The 18,515-nt window shown below is 36.0% G+C and overlaps 1 protein-coding gene across 1 annotated transcript in view; it reads right to left on the minus strand.

The window, feature by feature from the left end:
* The window catches only part of ANO5 (anoctamin 5), a 70,059-nt gene that overhangs the window by 14,377 nt on the left and 37,167 nt on the right, over positions 1 to 18,515 (minus strand). Inside the window, exons 8-17 of the mRNA XM_033120796.1 lie at positions 18,071 to 18,184; positions 14,868 to 14,983; positions 12,014 to 12,148; positions 11,554 to 11,659; positions 11,392 to 11,452; positions 7,810 to 7,961; positions 6,591 to 6,665; positions 4,712 to 4,934; positions 2,838 to 3,007; positions 2,065 to 2,162 (exon numbers count right to left, since the gene is read on the minus strand). Of these exons, the coding sequence (XP_032976687.1) occupies positions 2,065 to 2,162; positions 2,838 to 3,007; positions 4,712 to 4,934; positions 6,591 to 6,665; positions 7,810 to 7,961; positions 11,392 to 11,452; positions 11,554 to 11,659; positions 12,014 to 12,148; positions 14,868 to 14,983; positions 18,071 to 18,184 (1,250 nt within the window). The remainder of the gene's footprint in view (positions 1 to 2,064; positions 2,163 to 2,837; positions 3,008 to 4,711; positions 4,935 to 6,590; positions 6,666 to 7,809; positions 7,962 to 11,391; positions 11,453 to 11,553; positions 11,660 to 12,013; positions 12,149 to 14,867; positions 14,984 to 18,070; positions 18,185 to 18,515) is intronic.

An 18,515-nucleotide genomic window follows, 5' to 3' on the forward strand; every position in this document is an offset into this window, starting at 1 on the left:
TTTTTCTCTCCATTTATATAGATAAAATAATTTTTTTCATCAAGATTTATAGTTTTCAGCATAAGAGTCCCACACATTTTTTAGATTTATACCAAAGTATTTCATTTTTCTGGAGCTAAAAATTTCTTTACTGACCAATGTTTTTTGCATCCCACACTTTTATTTTGTGTTCTTGCTCAAGTACATCTTACATTATTTTTCCAATGAGCGTCAAGTCTATGAATGTAAACTCACAGTTCTTTTATATTTAAAATGCCTCAATTTCACCTGCACTTTATACAATAGTTAATCTGGTTCTAGAAATCTAAGGTGAACATTATTTTCACTCAGAATCTTGGAAGTACTCTACTGTTTTTTGCATCTAATGCTATTAGTGAGAAATCTGTTGATAGTGTAGAATGCATTTCTTTTTCTTTGGAAAGACTTTAAGATTGTCTGTTTATCTCTGATGTTCTGTAGTTTCACCATAACGTATCTGGGTGTGAATTTTTTTTTATCTTGCTTCATACTCAGGATTCATTTTCATATCTGGAACTCATGTTTGTCTTCGTTTTTGGAAAACTTTCAGTAATTACCTATTCAAAGAAATTTTTTCTCTACCATTTACTTAATTTTCTTTTTCTGGAACTTTCTACATAGTGGTTAAGTGGAAGCCTATTAACATAGCGTCCAGTCACTTTAATTTTTTTAATCCCATTGTCTCTCTATTGCTGTGTACAATGTGGGAATTTCTCAGTACTATTTTCCAATTCACAAGTTCATTCTTCAATTGTGTCCAGTCTGTAACTGATCCCATCTATTGTGCTCTTTATTTAAAGTATGATTTTTCATTTATGTATAATTGATTCTTTTTCATATTCATGTGTTCTTGTTTCATTTATATCTGTTTTCATTTATTTCCCGATCCTTTTAAATGACAATATCACTTCCTTTTATGTTTTTAGATTTTACTAGAATCTTTTAGCTAGAGTGAGTTCACTTTCTAAAAATGGATTTTCTTAGCAGCTTTGGTAGCATCAAATCTCATCATAAGTTTTGGAATATTGGTTTGTAGGCTTAATTTTACTCATTTCTTTTTTTTTCTTTTACTTCCCGTCTCTTTTTCTCTTTTTGCATATTCTCCCTCTTGTGTTTGGTTTAGCGGTTACCTCCATTCTGCCCTCCACGTTCTCAATCTAGATCTAAGACTTAAAATAACAGTTTGGAGTTATTTCTCTGTGGCAATATTAGGTCTGTGGTGTATCAAATACTATGTGACAGGATAAGTCTATGTTCTTTCTTTGTCAGCACATGAAATAGAACCAAAGGAGCACTGTGTAGCTGTGGGGGTAGTGTGTAGCTGTGGGGGTAGGGTGGGAGCAGAAGGGGGGGTGGTTTCAACCTTCTTTTATGAATAAGCAAAAATAATAGCAGTCCCTGGTTTCAAATACAGTTAAACTGGCCAGTCACCTGTCTTACCGAAGCACTTTTAGCCCATTTTACACTGACAGTACTAAACCCTGACACTGTCATTTCCTCACTTGGAGCCCTGCGGGATTACAGGCTTATGATTCTTTCTCTTTGTATCCATGGGAATTTTCACCTTTCATTTGAGATCAACTGTCATTTTGTGTTTTTCTTTTTATCACGTATTCATTATTGCTATGCTTTTGGAACAAGCCCTTCACGTACCAGCATTTCATTCATGACCAATTTTTCTGCCTAGATGTGTCCATGAACAATGGATACTTTTTTACAGAGTTGAATTTTTTGCTATCTTGAGAAATAACATGCAACATGTAGAAAATGTAGAAACTATTTGTATTTCCCAGTGGAATTTTCCCAGGAGAGGGGAATAATGACCTTTCCCTCAACTTCACTCAAGCAACAGAAATTTAAAAGCCTGTATTACTTTAATACATTCTTGACTGTTGATTAAAAGTGAAGTTACTTTTTTTGTTGTTTGTTTGCTGACTTAAATATTTGCTAATGAAGGTATCACGATAATCAAAGAATCCCATCTTCTTCCAGAGGAAACCTCTCACAGATACTTAAATCAAGCAAACACTCGTCAAGAATACATACGGGTAAATGGCTTCTTGAATGTTGCCGAAGATCTGTTTCCCCGTCATTATGATGGTCAACTGCGTTGTCAATTCTATTAGACATCCTCCAGGATCACACTAGTCAGAAGTGAGCAGACAAAAAGTGAATGATGAGAGATGGGACTTTAGCAGTAACAAAAAAATCCCAATTCAGATCAGAATCTGAACATTTGGGTGGGAAGGGCTATTAAAGGGACATAAAGGGATATTTATCTCGACAGGTCCAAGCATGCTAACAGATCAGTGCCAGGCTAGCTTCATTAGGTTCATCTGTGTATATACTAATAACAGATTTCTTGTTCTCATTCTTAGAAAATTCTGCTTCTTTATGTCTGGGTTAGGGCTGGAAGTTGTTATTTTCTCCATGTGATTTAGATGCACAGCCAGGTTTGGAGACCACTGATTTGGTTTAACTCTTACCCATGGCAGAGCCCTTTCTGCTATACCTCCAGAAAGTTATCATTCATCCTTTGCAGGAAGCCTTCTGGAATATAGAACTTATCACATTTCACAGCTCACATTTTTCTACCAAACAATAAGCACAATATAACTTCTTGCCCAAAAGGACCTGAAAAATCTATCAGATGACAGGATTTTAAGTTCAGTATTCTCTGTGGACCTGGTCAGCGTCTTAGACTTCTCTTGCAACTTGAGAAAATCTGAGTTAGTGCTGACACACACACACACAGAAAGGTATTTATTTACAACTGAGTTACTGAAACCACAAACCTTACCTCTCAAGAGAATTCTTACCTCTTCACTTCTCCACACATTAAACATATATGTGTATTTTCCGGGATAGCCCACAAACTTCCCTTTAAAGAAAGCTACGTAGAAGCAGGATGAGTAAAAATTGACAAACTGAAACAGGAACATTTTCAAGGTCAGACTGCTTTCATACTCCTGGTACGTTCGAGGAATTTCTGGGTAAGTAAAAAACACCAAGGTTTAATAATGAACCTTCCTGTTTCTCCTTAAATTTTGTAATCCCTGGGACAAGTGGCTACCTAGTCATATTATTCTGAAAGCCTGTTGCAATGCTTCCCGCTCTGGTTATAACAGGTCAATATTAAGTTAACTGTAGATTTGTGCTAGGCTTTCCACTGGAGACTTTGTATTAATTTCATCACTGGAGGAGCCTAGGAAGCAGTCATTATTACATTTAGAGGGATGAAATACTTGCCTGGAGTCACACAGTTAAAATCAGCCTCACGTCAGACTGAAGAGACTTATGCTCATCCCCACACATTATATATGATATCCTGTAAACACATCAGCTATTTCTCTTTCTTTCTGTCTCTCTCGTCTGTTTCAATCAGGTTTAAACAAAGTAAACTCATATCAAAGGCAAAGGATGATTTCCAAACCAAATCCTGTTTTCCTCTCATGAATTAAATGGCTGTGTTAATTTTGAAAACAATGTCATGAAAATGGTGGCAGTAATAATACCCATTTTCCCTCTCCTAATCATGATCTATCATTTAATGAATTCCAAAGCTACGAGAATATTAGATTCTTTTACCACAGTAAAGCATCATAAGGCAGAAAATAGTAAAGGAACTTGTTTGTCTGAGCTGATGATCTCTCAATAGCACGAGCTGACCCAACCAAAACCATGAAATTTTTAGCAATACTGAAATAGTAACACATATTATTCTAAAGACACAGATAATACTTCCATTTCAGTAAAATTTAGTTGCATTCCTACAAAATCTCTAAAGTGAATATGAGTGATTTTTCTCATTGAGAAAGCTGCAATTTTTTAAGTTCTTCACTTTTAGGTGTTATATGCTATGATTTTTTTTCTTTCCTGTTGCTCGCAGGAAAAAAAAAAAAGAAGTAAACTTGAAAGAGCAGAACTCCAAATCGGAGGATAATTTTTAATTAAAGTTGCTTCCCAGGGCTTACTCCAGTGCTGAGTGAAAAATATACTCCCTTTGGTTACACGGGGCATGATGTCACTGCATGAATTTAGAGGGGGAGCTCCGGGAGAGAGCACTCAGAGAAACTGAGGCCTTGAGTTGAGTCTGCTCTATTCCCAACTTGCTAAGACCAGAAGCAACTGTGTGCTACTCTCCCCGAGTCACAGGTGAGTCTCCCACTTCACCTGTGACTCCTTCATCTTCCCTCATGGCTTAAGGAGAAAATTTAATTATTTAAAAAAAAAATAACAATCCAGGTTTTTCAGACGTGGCAAATGAAAAGAGAAGCACTAAATTTTAGATTTATTCAGGAGAAGCTGATTGTTCTATTTTTCCCGTGATGGTTTTCAAAACCAAACACCTTGTAAAAACGATACGCAAGAAATAAAAAGGATCTGTGCCTTGTGAAAAGTGAGGATTTTACTTAGGATTCAATTAACCCCATCAAGGGAGGATAAAGAAAAGAATAAAAAAGATCTACAGAGTTCTAATTCTTCTTTTTAGATCTTCTTCCCGCTTCCAGTAGGCCTGAATGCAGCTGTTAGGGGATTTTCTCAAGTACCAGGCTATGGGCCTTCCTATAGAGCAAAACTATCTTAAAATGTCCCTTTAAAAAATCAACACCCTTGGTAATGATCCAAAATGAATGTATAGCATTGGTAGGAACCCTTTTGCAGAGTCCCACTAATGATTTGGCAGGCTTACCCATTTTTGTAATCCAGGCAGATATCTTTTCATAAAAGAAATTCAAGATCAAGATGACAATAAAGTTCAAGCAGGATCCAGTGAGTGATGTGGTGATCTGAGGAGTGAGGACACTTTTGACATGCTTCAAGGAAGCTTCACTTTCCATGAAGCTGGCAAATGTAGCAAAGACTGCCAGGCGGTATACAATCACGGACACCATGCTTGCAATGACAAGAGTCATCTGCGGAAGAAGACACAGAATCAGTCACTCTGGTCTCTGGAGTTGTGTGCTGCACACATGTCTGAAACACACTATTTTCTTCATCTCATTACGTTTAGCAGCTCTGACATGGAAAGCAACCCAAGTCAGTCTCTCTCTCCACACATGTCAGGAAATGAACACCAGTAAGTTACAAGGGTTAGAGATAAGGCAGAGGGTAGCAGCTGGGTAAATCTAAAGCAGAAAAGTATTCATGGCCCATCCGCTAGGCCCATCCTAGAGCAAGAGTTAAGAAAACTAGCTAGAAGGCCAAATCCTGCCCATGGCCATACTTGTGTTGGCGTGGCCCTCGAGTTAAGAAAGTTTTTTGCACTTTTAAAGGTTGTAAAGAAAAATAAAGACAATGACATGTCAGAGACTATTTGTGGCCCACAAAACCTAAAATATATCTGGCTCCTTTAGAGCAAATGTTTGCCAATGTCTGCTCTAGATTATAGTTAAATATGTGGTATGAAGATGACTTACTTTCCCAAGGAGAATACATTTAAAGATTGTATTTCACTCCCCTTCAGAATGTTGCCATTAGTGGTCTGATAGGCCTGATAGTTTAGACATTTGTATAGATGTGCTATAAATTTTATACTGCTATGCTACTGACTTGCTTATTTAATTTATACTGATTTGCTACTAAATTTTATACTTCCCATAATGTAAAAACAAAAAAATCTAGGGATGGCTTTATCAATGACTGGAGAAATTTATTCTGAAAGTTGAAGAACTGCATCACATTGAATGAATACTAGAAATAAAAGAATAATGTTTCTGGGACCACATTCCAGAATATTTCTCAAGAAGTGTCCTGAATTGATTTTTATCCTTTATTCCATCCTCTCTCCTCAATGACTGTTCAATCATCTAAGAAAACACATAGTTAAAATAGAAAAATTAGTACCTTTAACAAGAAATGTTAAAGATAAGAAATTATGGGACAATATGGATTGCTGAGGTTCAACTATGGTCTATAATTGCTTTTTTTTTATACTTCAACATGCTAAACTCTGAGGGTAACATTACCTCTTTCCCTAAAATTAAAGTCCAACTATAAGAGGGCACCAATTTGGAAACGGGAGGGCAGAAAATAGAGTATGGTGACTGAGGAATCTATTAGCTAAAAGGTATGGCTCCCTCACAATGGGATATGGTAATCAAATTCATCAAGTAGAAGTAACATTTCTTGTTTCTCTCAGCAAGAGAATGAACTTTAATAGTATGAGGGTTTTCCTTTTCATTTTGTGCAGATATTTTACGTGGAGATAAAGATAAATTAATGATTTTGAAAAAACTGACCAAATTATCTGCAATCAAATTGTTTGTTAAACTGGTGCTTTCAAGTTATTACCTAATTAATGAAGAGTTGGCAGAAGGGGATGGACAGGCTGTAAGATAAAACTCCTCTTTCTCCCTCCCCTAGCTATTTTTCCAAAGTTCAATTGTGGCACATCCATGTAAATTACAATTGATTTCATATAAGAGCTCTATCAAGATAAAAAGACTGTGGAAGGGAAGAGAAGGAAAAGATGGGACTCAAGAGCCATTTCAGATACAACTGTTGAGATAATCCTAATACGACCGAACACATGTCCAAGAGGTGATAACAGTTTTAAAAAGAATGCTCACCCATAATGTCACCGTGGCTCCTGATAAGAAGTACCATGGAATACGACGATGTAGAGGCATGTAAGGTTCCATCTCCTGTAATTTTGAAGAAATCACAACAAAATTCAAAAGCTACCCTCAAAGTTGGGACTTCAAGTAGCCATCAAAAGGACAAAGCCCCATTTAAGTAGAAAATCTCTCCAAAGGGTTCACTGCAGCTCAAGGCAAGCTACAGCCTAGCAAGGATGGAGAGCAATTGCTACCCAAGTTGTTAATGAATTTTCTCAGGTGTTTTCCTCCTTTATTCATTTACTGAAGTTTTTGCAATGTTTCAATGCAATTTAATAAATGTCAAACAAATGCATAAACTGTATAAAGAATGAATATTATACTGCAAGAACAGTGTCCTGAATAGAGTAGGGCATTCTACTGAAGAGATTGTGTTAGAGACACATTCTAGTCTCCCTGTAACAGCATCCGGTGACACAGTGACTATAGATTATGGAAAGGGATAGACTCTAAGGATATGCGGCCAAGGGTCTGGTTTTCATGGGAAACTACCTTCCCTTTTCATATGCAAAAATACTGAGGCCAAGAAGTCAAATTACTCAGTCAACAGCATGTAGAGTTTCTTAGTTAACTTCTTAGATAGCAGTCCATGCCAATTAAGGATCCCAAAATAAAGACTTTCACTCCCAGACAGCAATGCAATGATCTTCCCATTATAATCAATTAAAAGGGACTCATTGAATAAAATTTGGTCTAATAAAACAGTGGCTCATAAGCCCAACCACCTTAACACAATACTAATTTAATCTTTGCATATTAACTTAGTATCATTCCCAAGGAAACATATTTATATATACACAGCCCACAACATACACACTATTTTCCATTTTTCTTTTATATCGCTTAGCATTAAAATGACATATTTCATGACACGATGCCTTGGATTTACATTAAAATAATCTAGTGGCAAGGAGGCGTATCAATAAAAAGACTGTCTATGAATTAGTATTAATTGAAGCTGGGTGGTGGGTCCATCCTGGGGTTCATTATACTCTTCTATTTACTTCCGTATGTGTTTGAAATACAGAATAGAAACATGGAAAGAAGTTTATATGATTGGTATGTTGGAGAATATTTTAAGGGCAAATTAAAATATATATTGTTATTTGAGAGGTAACCTGCAATAGCATGGCCACTGAGATATGATGCTTGTTTCAGTTGCCTAATGTACCTTAGTCACTGGATTCATTTTCCTGTGTTTACACATAGCTTCAAATTCAGGTCTGAGCTGCAGCTGCTGCTGTTCTTCTTCAAAATCAACCAGATCCCACTCGTATTCCAGTCTGGCTTGTCGCTGTTTCCAAAACTCCAGAAACAATGTGACTGCAGGCAAATAAATGTATGAAAAAAATATAATCAAGTGATGGAGAAATAAAGTGAACAAGAAAATAACTTGAGTTTTTCTTCTATTTTTAAATATCGATTTGGTTGTATGGCGGTTCTTCTGTCACTATTACGTTTAATGATAAAATTATTAATCTTGACGTAAGTATGGAACAACATTGAAATAACTCATATATAAAATTTCAAGTTAACTTCTTAGATAGCATTCTATGCCAGAAAAAAATTTCAGGTTCATTGCTAGTCTCTTCATGAAGATAGTTTTGAAGTAATATTTAAACTTAACTTTTTTACTAACATATAGATTTTGTTTGCAAAATCAGTCTTTTACTAAAATCATTCAAGCAGTTATACCTTAGGGAACTTTAAGAAAAAATTTAAGTGCCATTCTATAGTACATTCTCTCTCTCTCTCTCTCTATAGATATATATATATATATATATATATATATATATATATATCCAGATATCTATATATAGATATATATATATACATCTATATATATATAGATATCTGTATATATCTAGATATCTATATCTATATCTATATCTATAGATATCTATATATCTATAGGTATCTATAACAATAGATATAGATATCGATATCTATCTATCTATCTATCTAATCTATCTATCTATATCTATATATATATATGCATGTATACACATATATATAGAGAGAGGGAGAGGTTGCCAAAAATATGTATACACATTTTAAGAAAGGAAAAAGACTATTAAAATTGTAATACTCAATATATACCGATAACAAAAGATGAACACAAGTCACATTTGACTTCTGCAATTACAAGAGGTGCTCAAAGTGGTTACCATTAGGGTCCAGACACTTCTAATTACAGCGAACTACTGCTTAAGCAATGTTGACCAGTGTTCACTTGTATATATTTTTTTTGGCACCATATATATATATATGTACACACACACACACACACACACACACACACACATATAGAGACTATATATTCCATGTTCATTGCAGCATTATTTACAATAGTCATCCATTGATGGATGAATGGATAAAGAAAATTTGGTTTATATACACAATGGAATATTATTCAGCCGTTAAAAAAGAAAAAAATCTTGCCATTTGTGACATGAACAGACCTTGAGGGTATTATGCTAAGTGAGTGAAGTCATATAGAGCAAAACAAATACCGTAAGATCTCACTTATGTGTGGAATCTAATAAAAAACAAAAACAAAACTCATAGAAACAGATGGGTGGTTGACGAGGGTAGGGGAATGGGAAGGTGGGTGAAAGTGGTCAAAAGGTACAAATGCCCAATTATAAGATTAATGATTTCTGGGAATGTAATGTATAGCATGGTGACTATAGTTAAAAATGCTGTGCCGGATATTTGAAAGTTACTAAGAGTCAGTCTTAAATGTTCTCATCATAAGAAGAAAAATTTGTAGTTCTGTGAGGTGATGAATATTAACTAAACTGATTGTAGTAAACATTTTGCAATGCATAAATATATCAAATAATTTTGTTATACACCTTAAACTAATAAAATGTTATTAATGAGTTATATCTCAATAAAACTGGAGGGGGGCAGAAAACACATAAATGTCCAACAATACAGAACTGGTTAGATAAAGAGTGATAAATTCATAAAAAACAATTGTATTCAGTTTTACACACACTTACACACACACACACTCCTGTTATAGAAGGAGTCCCATCATTTATTGTTTGTTGAATAAAAAAGTAGGTTTAAAACTATGTATAATATTATACCATTTATGTAAGATTATATGAATACACATGCCCACACACAGAGAGTAAAAGATTCTGAAAAATTATGGCCAAAATAATAAACTCTACTTCTGGTAATTTTATTATTTTCTTTCGATTTCTATATGAATTTGAATTTCCTGTGGTAGGTATATATATTTATTCATCATAAAGAAGCCAAAGAGTTAAAACCAAACCAAAAAAAAAAAACCAACAAAAAAAAAACCCCATTCCCTTTCCTCCAGTACAAAGCATAGTATACATTAAATTCAGGTCTCAGTCTCTTGGACTAGTGTTGTCCTTTAACCTGGAATACTTTTCCTTCACACCTACTCTGTCAACCCATCCTTTGATTCAGCTCAATTGTTTATTAGTATTTGTACTAAAACAAATACCTTGAAGTTCTGTTCTCATAGAATTTGGCCAACATCCTCAATAACCAAAGCTAAATCAAGTCACTGCTACAATAAACTTTTCTGAAAGAACTAACTGATGGTAGCATGTCTTCAAAACACTTACAGTGTTGCTGGGTGTTCTACATATGGTTGCTCTATTTGCGATGAAATGCAAGGTTGGTGTTGGTGTACAATCTCTCTCAGGGAAACAATTGAAAACTACCAGATTTGTTTTAATTTGTGCACCTATCATTCACTTCTGATTCCAATTTATGATGAGGCAGGATTTGGCAGTCACATGATGAAGAGATGTCCATACACCAACTGACCAAACTTGGGGTTGTTGGAGAATTTGTTAGTAAGATTCCCCTGTTCTGTTCTTTTTGAATCTGGGCTGTTCTCGTTAGACGACAGCACCCAAGCAGAAGTGACAGCAACTCATACGTTCCTTTGCTTCACATACACACCAACAAATTTTGTTGTCTTTTTGCCTGGATCAAGCTACCCTTACCCTTTGCTCAGTTCTTAAATGCACATATTTGTATTTGTTATAGACTTCATTTTTTTTAATTGAAAAGAAAAAAGTCTATTTTTCCCAGAGTCCCCTGAATTTTGGGACGTGTTTTAGAAGTCTTTAGGCCTCTTGTTGCTGAGTTACTCTTACAGAAGATGTTTTCCTCACTGATGGTAGGAGCAACTTCCTAACACTTCTACTCTCCTTGCGAAATGATAAAAATGAAAAACTGGGACATTTCCAAAATCAAGGGCAATTCCACTTTACATGGGAGACTTTTATCAATTGGAACTGGAAGCTGGAATTGGCCACAGGGAACTCAGACTCAAACATTGATTTATTAGCCCTCGATCATTTATTTTGGTTTGTATTCCAGTTTGTATCCCTAACTCTGTATCCTCTAGCCACCAAATAGTGATGTTTATTCTCTCCTGAATTAAGTACTTATTGAGCCTGTTTCTCACTAGAGTGCTGGGAGACAGTGTGAGATGAATACATATGAGGTTTCAAAAATTATCTTGTCTCTCAGAGAAATGAGCAGATGATTAATAAAGGCCTTTCGTGGACCAAGGACGAAGACTAAAGAACATGTTAGTGGACGCCATGAGGATGCTGACACTAGCAAAGACACAGAGATCTAAAATCACCTTTGGTACAGAAGGCATTCCATCTGTATATGTGGTACAGATAGATGTGCCATATAACACGGAACTTGGACAAAGCTGTTTTTCACGTGACTATTTACTTACCCCAAATTCCCATGAATATTGCAAAGAACACTGTTGACTCATTATCAAATAAATGGGAGACCTTTAAAAACAAAAAGAGCATCACAAAGACTATTTAGTTTCAATGTAACGCAAAAGGAGGGAAATTCTAAGTCTCTTCAACATACCAAAATACATACATACCTTTGAAGCCAAACACGTAGAATTTAGTCTCCAAAACTCACACACTAGATCACAGAGTGGGCACATGATAATCTGACCTCCAATCTCAGGGTCACAGATTTCAGTACTGCAGAGGGAACAGCAAAGTTATTTTGAAAAGTGATGTGTGTTTGCGTGAAAGGTGAAAGCTGTCCCTACCAGAACAACTGTTTATACAGCTCCTCATATATGGCAGAAGGGGTAATGAAGCAGCAATTTTTGTAGTTGGTCAAGTCATGCTTTGGGGAACAGAATCTTTAGAACTAATCATTACAAACAGATTTTCCATAAAGCACCAGGTGAGGGGCAGCTGGTAGGGTATTTCAGAAATACCTGCTGCCATGAAGAAGCATTCTGAAACCAACTCCAGGGAAACAACACCAGTTTCAGTTAGCATCAGATCAAGACATTTTCTCTATTTAGGCAACTCAGTGGCACTTACCTTCTTGTGCTACTATGCATTGATAATAAGCCGTAAACGAAACAAGCTAAACCAACTATAGCTGCAAACAACAGCATTTCTGTATAAAATCCAAGAAAGACAAAATAGATGCCAATTTTTTCTCCATAATAATTCCTATGAAAGAAGATAAAAATAGAGTCAGAGGTTGGAAGAATGATACAGTCCAGACAGCCTTGTTTTGTATTCAGACAAGCCTGTACTCTAATTTTGGCTCTACTGCTTTCTAGCTGTATAATTTTGGTAAAGTTAATAAACACTTGAAGCTTCAGTTTTCACATCATAAAATGCAGGATGATGCTTATCCGCAGACTTGGTGTAAGGATTCAAAAAGATAACACATCTAAGTAGGAGCCAAATGAGTGAAATTTAAGTTTTAATTTTGAAATAATAAGGTAATTTGAAAAGCTCCCAAATGTTAGAGTTTCGAAATAAACTGCAGAACATTCTGCAGTGTAACTTTTAGCAATTAACTTAACAAACCAAAATTATATTCACAATCTGCACAGACTTTTGCTTTATTTCTCTTTCTAAAATTGAAGAAGGTACTCTGACCACATTGGGCAAGAGTGGTTGTATGTATAAAATTCCATCTTCCTCCAAGTTTGGATGTCTGATGGATACTTACAGAATTGTAAAGCAGGAAGCACACTAAGAAATTAAAACTGACTGCTTAGTAAAAGTTCCATAAAACATACAGTCCTGCTCTTGTTTACAAAGAGTTGAAAAGTAACAATATTTCTTGGCATAAATGTTTAAGTCTTACAATCAAGTTTGCGTTGTTGGTTTTTTTTTTTTTTGCTTTTAAACCTACTACCCCTTAAGGAATCTCTTAAGGAACAAGGGAATATAATTTTCTCTGCCTCAGAAAACCAGAGGTCGTTTTTTGTTTGTTTAAATCATCTTAATCCTCCTCCTTATTTATATAGAGCTCACCTCAGCAAATCGGTAAAGCCTTCCCATGGTTTCCTAGGCAGATAGATATGATCCCTTTTTAGTACTAATAGCATGACCTGAGACGGAATGCGTTCACATATATCTAGGGTTGTAAATACAAACCTTTGGAGAACATTTAAATTAGAAACACCTGCAGACAGTTAAAAATGTTAGATTAATAAACACTCTCAATATATTTTTAACAACGGAAACTATGTAAACCTTCCTTCTGACAACATTGCTTCTTTGAAAGTATACTATGAAAATATTCTCCACGGGTGCAATGTCTGCAGATGTTCTTAGCAGCCTTGATCTTATAGTGAAAAATTTGGGACAACTTAATGCAGGGGTGTCCAAACTTTTTTCAACGTTTTTCACCAAGGGCCATATGCGGTAAAGTACACAAACAGCCGGGCCACTCACTCGAGGTGAAGTACGTATTGCCTCACCTGGTTTATTTAAGTAAACTAAATATATTTTTGGAATTTGCTGCGGGCCAATTAACAAAGGATTGCGGGCAGCAGTTGGCCCGCGGGCCGCAGTTTGGACACCCCTGACCTAATGTTTTTCGGTAGAAAAATAGATAAATGAATTATGCAAAATTTATAGTATGGCACTCTGTATTGTTAAAAAGCATTCTGATCTGCATGTATTCATTGAGATGAGAACCAATAATATATTATTTCGTGCAAAAAAATTAAGCACATAATAAATAAAGATACCATTGTTCTAGGGGAAAAATGCGTTTGTATGTTTTATTATGCATGCACATAAAAATAAGATTGAATGGCTATTCCCAAGTCAAGAGTAGTAATCTCCACAAATTCAATGAAAGTGGAATTTCACTTAAAACTTTGCACATCTCCTTATTAGTTGAAATTTCTTTGACAAATGTGCTACGTTTATAATTTAAAAAATTAAATGATTACTCAAAAACAAGTAAAACATCCATCCAAAAAAGAGTTCATATAATGATTTACAGAAAGCATCATTTTATATACTTCAGTTGCCTTTATTTATTCTTAAAGTTTCCCCTTACTTGTCTTAAAAAAAAGCTGTTGAGATGACGTTTCCATTGATTTGGATGTATGAATCAAAATCAGTCTCCTAAAAAGGATGCTGGGAGCCTGTGGAAGCATCATAGTACAAGCATGAATCACTAAGTGCACTGTTCAGATCTGATTATTCCTTTACTGAAATCATAGCAGGAGTCTCCCAACATCCTGTATGTATGTAGTATTGCTATAGTTCAAAGCAGGAACCTGCGGCCATAGTCTTCTTGCTTAGCTAATAAAACTGTCTACAGACATTGTCAGAGAGCGTGGGACTCAGACAGGGTCAGACATTAAGCTTGTCATTGCCTGAGCCAAAAGATAAAAAAAAAAAAAATAGAATTGAGGTTATAGAACAATTGCCTTCACAAACATCCATATACAACCTTTCTGTTATGTTCTAAATTCCTGGACTGAAGAAAGCAAAAGTATTATGTATTAAGCACTAAATGCTAGCCTCTTTGCTAAAAAATATACATACCTCATTTAGTTATCAAATAACCCCGTAAGGAAAGTACTACTGTTATTGTCATTCTCAAAGAGGTTAAATAACTTAAAAAAGTTTAGATAGTTTTAAGAGGAAGAACTTGGATTTGAACCCAGCCTACCTAAATACCCAGGCCCAACCTCTGAACTGGCAAGCTATCTCTGCAGGGTGGTTAAGAACATTCTGGCAACAGCATTCTGTTCACAAATGAATGACTAACTGGTAATGTAGCTACAAAACTGGGAAGGTGTAAAATATAGTCGGTGAGAACAGTAGTGAAAAAGAATGGAATATGATGCCATTGTGCATGAAAATCACATTGTCCAGTTTTAGTCAGGTTGTTCATCTGTAAGAAACTTACCTAATCAAATCTAAAGGCTGCTCCTTGTAAAAATAGGAAAACCGAGCCCAATTCTGGCAAAGCATGTACCGTTCATTGACAGGATGAGAAGGTTCTGATGGCTTCCAATACTGACCCTACAGATATTCAAGAAGAAAATACGTGAATGACGAAGCAAAAGACCAGGGTGAAGTAAGCCATGACGGCTTTTATGAGGTGAGTGAATGAGGTGAATGTTCTCTTTTCCTTTTAGACTTGGATTGTCATATTCCAGTGATGTGAAATTATTTACTAAAATCTGTAATAAACGATAATAACAGTGATTTACTTATTAAATTCTCACACCCAATTATTTAAAAATGCAAGCTAAAGTTTGAGACTTTGGCTTTCCTAGAGCTCTTCCTTTCACCTGGAATGTCCTTTCTTCTCTACTCAAATCGAATGTGATATTCACAGTTCAGGGATTCATATACTTATATAACTGGCTGTGACTTTAGAATTAGGTGAACACTTTTATTGTATACATTGAAAAATTAAACCACAAGTGAAGTTAAGTGAATGACTCAAAGTCATACTGCTGTGACAGGTATCTCATCTAGCGAACTTATCTTGTCCTCACTGATATCCATTTCCCAAAGAACTTAAAATATATACAACAAACTCTGGCACTTATGAGCCTCAGTATTGTTTCATGCATAAGTTATTTTCCTCACTACTGAGTACTGAGTAGCTTTATTAACACCCCGTCCGGACCTAGCAAAACACTTACTACACACAGCGGTTCAATACCTTCTTTTTAATTGTTCGCCTAGACAAGTAAACTCCTGAACATAACATTGAATAAATATCCAATTTAAAATTAAGCACACATGAAAGTCCAAAGTCTCTATTTGATAAGATATGAGATTGTATATCATCCAGATTCCAACAGTTATCTTCTTAGTACTGAATCTTGAGACATGAAATAGAAAAAAAAGAAAAACAACAGCAACCTATTTGTATATCTAGAAAAATGATTCTTTAAAGTACATAAGGGAAAATCCAGTACCTAAACTTGAATTGAGGAGAAAAGAAAGGAAAAAAAGTAACAGTAACAGTACATTATAGCTATCGCTAGCTCACTAATAGTGATTTTCCAGTAAGCACCATGTCACGCGGGGGACCCTGCTCGCTGCGCCATGTGTCATGCAGGGTGTCGTGCGGGGTCTCTTCTGGGGTCTATAGTCCCGCTCCCCACTTAAGAACGCAGAATATGGTGAGGCCAAAAAGGAACACCCATGGAGCCATGGATACAGGAGTCATACAAATATAGAGACTATCGCTGGTGGCTGGGTTGGAGACAGGAAGCAGGATCCACGTAATCTGCAACCTGCCGCCTGCTTCTCTGCCAACCAACCTCACTTGCTAACTGCAATCCGACGTGCGAACTGCAATCCACTCTTGCTAGCTCAGCCACCATCTTCTTGCTAGCCCCCATTTTCTGCTAGCGTAGCCACAGTTATATTAGTGGCCAATGGCTCCAGCTGATGGCCAACTAGCCACAGCTGACGGCCATCCAATGACAGTTGATGGCCATGTACTACCCGAGTGAGCACCTTTCCACGTGAGGCCAAGAGCCTGGAAACTGCACTCCTGGTTCTGTCCCCACACACCAGGATTCTACTGGAAGGCTACATGTATGGATTACAATTTCTGGTGACTGAGATACTTGGTCATTTTCGTTCGGATTCATAATCTGGTACTAGAGAGAATTAACGCCCTAAAAACAAACAATCCTCAAAATCTTTAAAAAAGGAATGAGCCCTTCTGTGAAGAAAGATTGACAAGGAATGCATTGCAGTGTTTGTTAACCTGCTATAGTCTCTCTACCAAATGGCCATGGCATTATTTAGAATCCATAATCTCCTAGAAATTCTTTTGTCCCAGGGAAAACATAGGAGGGAAGGAAAAGGGGCATGGACTGAGGGCAGTGGAGAGGATGGTTTCTCTAACACTTAAGCTAAATTCACCTGAATTGATACTCTTGTTGAAAACTGCCATTCATTTTGGAAAATTCTGATGTACCCTTATAGGAAATATATCAAAGATAATCAACTAACCAGTGTTGAACAGACTGGAGTCAATTACCATCCTGTTGAATAAATATTGACAGAAGAAAGCTGGCATAATAGTTTAAGTCCTGGAAAAGAAAGAGTTTGGATTTGGGCTTTTAGAAACTATGACAGCAACTTTACCTTCAAAATAATGGGCAATGATTTAGATGCCACATGTTTAAATGGAAATACTTGGTTCTTCAACATTCCTAAGGAAAATGTTTCTACAAAAACAGCACATCATCAAAAAGTGTTTTATAAGTATCTAAGATGAAACAGGAATAAAAGAAACGAAAGTTCCAAGGGATGATCTTAAAGTAGTTTATGATCATGTAGTCGCATGATGTTTACTGCCAACAGGTGGTCATATGTAAAACACTGAATATCCAAAAGTAAAGGTTTCTCTCAGAAACCCCCAGAAACTAGGCTGTCAAGCTTTCAGGCTTGCTTAAATAGGTGCATCACATACGTAACTTCTTTGTTAAACTCATAAAGCTCAGTGGTTTTGTACAATCATCCACCAGACTCAAAGAATCCTTCTTCTAAATCTCAGTTATTTGTCTCTTAGGACTGAAGTCTTTAGCTTGTTTTTCAATTGCACACATGCATTATTTCCCAGAAACTCCTAGTCTGTGAGCTTGGATTCATGGTTATGATCTAACAATACCTAACAGAATGCTTTACATATAATTAAAACCAATTATGCCTTTGATGAATGAATGCATGAATGCATTTAATGCATGCAGGCAGTTTAAGTCCTTTATAGCTTCAAAACTTTATAAATGAGAAAACATCTGATGAATTAAGATAGAAATTTCCAAATATTACGTTCTAAAATGTTCTTTTAATAGAACTGCTATTTTCAATGTGGGTCCTAAAGAAAAATCACGTGCAACTGTAATAATTTTTTTCAAAGTGAATTTCCATTAAAAGCTCAATATGAAGATGTCTTAACTATGTGTCTCAGCATAGCTGGTAAAGCTCTCAGGGATTTTCCCAACATATGAGAGAATTAAACAAACTGTTGAAAAAAGAGGAAGCAAATGGAAGATTCTTTCTCCTAACAAGGCAACTTCTGAATGTGGAAGAAGGAAAATAGGCTCAATATTTTAAAACCAAGATTATACTTACATCATGGAGTGGATAGGCAGATGAGTAAGTGTGCGAAGTTAGCAGTCTTTCAATTCCAAACTTTTTCTTCCCTTCTTCTACGCCAAAAGGACACCGTGAGAGAATATAATAAACCTACAAGGTAAGCAGAAAGAGACACACATTTCAAAACTTCATGCTTCCCACACTTTTTTCAATCATAATTTAATAACGTCTACTTCGAATGTAGATCGAGGCTCTGATTACAGAGGGAACGTTCCCTTTGTTTTTTGAGGGAAGATGGAGAAGGTGAGGCTCTGAGGAGTTTGCAGGTATTTTAGCTCCCGGGTATGAGAGCTCCATATTTCATCGGGGAGAGGGGAGAATGAATCATAACTTATTCTCCTGTCCCAAGCTCCTCAGAGTCTCTTGTGCCAGAATTCATACTATAATCAAGACTTCAAGTTGGAGTTTAATATCACTGCTA

Source organism: Rhinolophus ferrumequinum, chromosome 11 (genome assembly GCF_004115265.2).
Source record: "Rhinolophus ferrumequinum isolate MPI-CBG mRhiFer1 chromosome 11, mRhiFer1_v1.p, whole genome shotgun sequence".
NCBI classification, from domain to species: domain Eukaryota; kingdom Metazoa; phylum Chordata; class Mammalia; order Chiroptera; family Rhinolophidae; genus Rhinolophus; species Rhinolophus ferrumequinum.